This window comes from Dipodomys ordii, unplaced genomic scaffold (genome assembly GCF_000151885.1).
Source record: "Dipodomys ordii isolate 6190 unplaced genomic scaffold, Dord_2.0 Scaffold213, whole genome shotgun sequence".
NCBI lineage: Eukaryota > Metazoa > Chordata > Mammalia > Rodentia > Heteromyidae > Dipodomys > Dipodomys ordii.
In genome coordinates, this window is record NW_012267429.1 from 371,871 (window position 1) to 373,437 (window position 1,567).

Below are 1,567 nucleotides of genomic sequence, written 5' to 3' on the forward strand. Positions count from 1 at the left end.
CTCCCCTGCCCTGCCTCTCCCCCCATGCCCCTGCCCTGCCTCTCCCTCCCAACACCTCTATCCTAAATTAAATGCTGGTGTTTGCCTCTCAGCTGGGATCCAGCAGTCGGGCCCTGGGAACACCTGGCCAGGGTCCAGCAGCAGCTGGAGGACAAAGAGCAGGCACTGTCCATTCTTCAGGAGACCGTCAAGGTATGGCTGCAGCCGATGAGGCCGTCCTGAGCCTGAGCAGCCCCAGCTGCAGCCTGGGGAAGGAGAGGGACCTCTGCCTCCGCCTTACTGCACTCTGTCCGTCTGCAGAGCCGTCTGACCCGGGTGGGGGCTGGTGGTGGGGGTGCAGGGCAGTCCTGACAGGGAGACCCAGAAGCAGGAAAGAAAAGGACAGAGCCCACTCGGTCCCACCACCCGCTTGGCTGGCGGACGCCCAGGCTGGGGCCTGTGGTGCAGCGGTGCAGGGGAGGCGGACAGCAGGGTGGGCCTGGGCCCAGGTCGGGACAGAGGTGCTCTCCTTGCTGGGCAAGCCCCGGGGGGGGTGGGGCGGGTGCACACGGAGAGCTCTGCCCTCCTCTCAGGCCTCCTCCAGCTCCCCTCCACGGGCGCTCAGCCTGAGGTCCAGGGCCAGCCTCATGGTGCTGCACGCCTGCTGCTCCGATGGGCACACGTTGTTCTGTGGGGTTGGCCTGGGCTGGTAGGGACACAGGGGCTCTGTGGTGTAATCCTGGGTCTCTAGGGACACACGGGGCTGTGTTACCCCGGGTTGTTTTCACCTGGGACTTGTGTTTATGCACGCAGAAAGCCCATCACCACTCTTTCCCCATCCACACACCTTGGCAGTACAGGATCCGAGAGAGCAGGACTGGTTTGTAGGCTGTACAAATGGGCCTCGAGTTCTCAGGGGCTGGAGGAGACTGCAGACATCACAGTTCCTGAATCTCGATGAGCTGTCTTCCTGAGAACTCAGGAAAGTGGGATGATTTGCTGAGCTGTGTAGAGGAAGTGGCGAGGAGGGGCAGCGTGGCTGCGGTGTGGGCCGCTCACACTCTTCTTGTCCCTGCTGTGGCTCCGGCTCATACGCTGACAGCGTGAATCAGAACTCTCATCTGAGACCCAGGGGAAACAGCTCGGCTTGCCAAGGGCAACCGCCGCCCGTCACTCGCGTAATCGCTGTCCCGTGGGTGGAGGGGACGGAGGAGCTGTGACGGATCCTGTGGGGCAGCAGGGTGGCGTCGTGGCCTGGCCACGTGAAGGTGCCCCCAGCACAGGCGGGGTCAGCATCCTGACTCTGACTGTCCCAGTGTCCCTGGAGGGTGTCAGCTTGAGGGCTGTGGGGACCAGCCACGGGGCAGGCTCACGAATGCCCCCCCAGGTCTGCTGCCAGCCACGGGGCAGGTCACAGACGGCCCCCAGGTCTGCTGCCAGCCACGGGGCAGGTCACAGACGGCCCTCAGGTCTGCTGCCAGCCATGGGGCAGGTCACAGATATCCCCAGATCTGCTGCCAGCCACGGGGCAGGTCACAGACGGCCCCCCAGGTCTGCTGCCAGCCACGGGGCAGGTCACAGACGGCCC

The 1,567-nt window shown here is 64.6% G+C and overlaps 1 protein-coding gene across 1 annotated transcript in view; it reads left to right on the top strand.

Annotated features, from left to right (window-relative positions):
* The window catches only part of LOC106000246 (sperm flagellar protein 1-like), a 9,242-nt gene that overhangs the window by 5,570 nt on the left and 2,105 nt on the right, over positions 1-1,567 (top strand). The window contains exon 4 of the mRNA XM_013035491.1: positions 93-192. Coding sequence (XP_012890945.1) covers positions 93-192 — 100 coding nt within the window. The remainder of the gene's footprint in view (positions 1-92; positions 193-1,567) is intronic.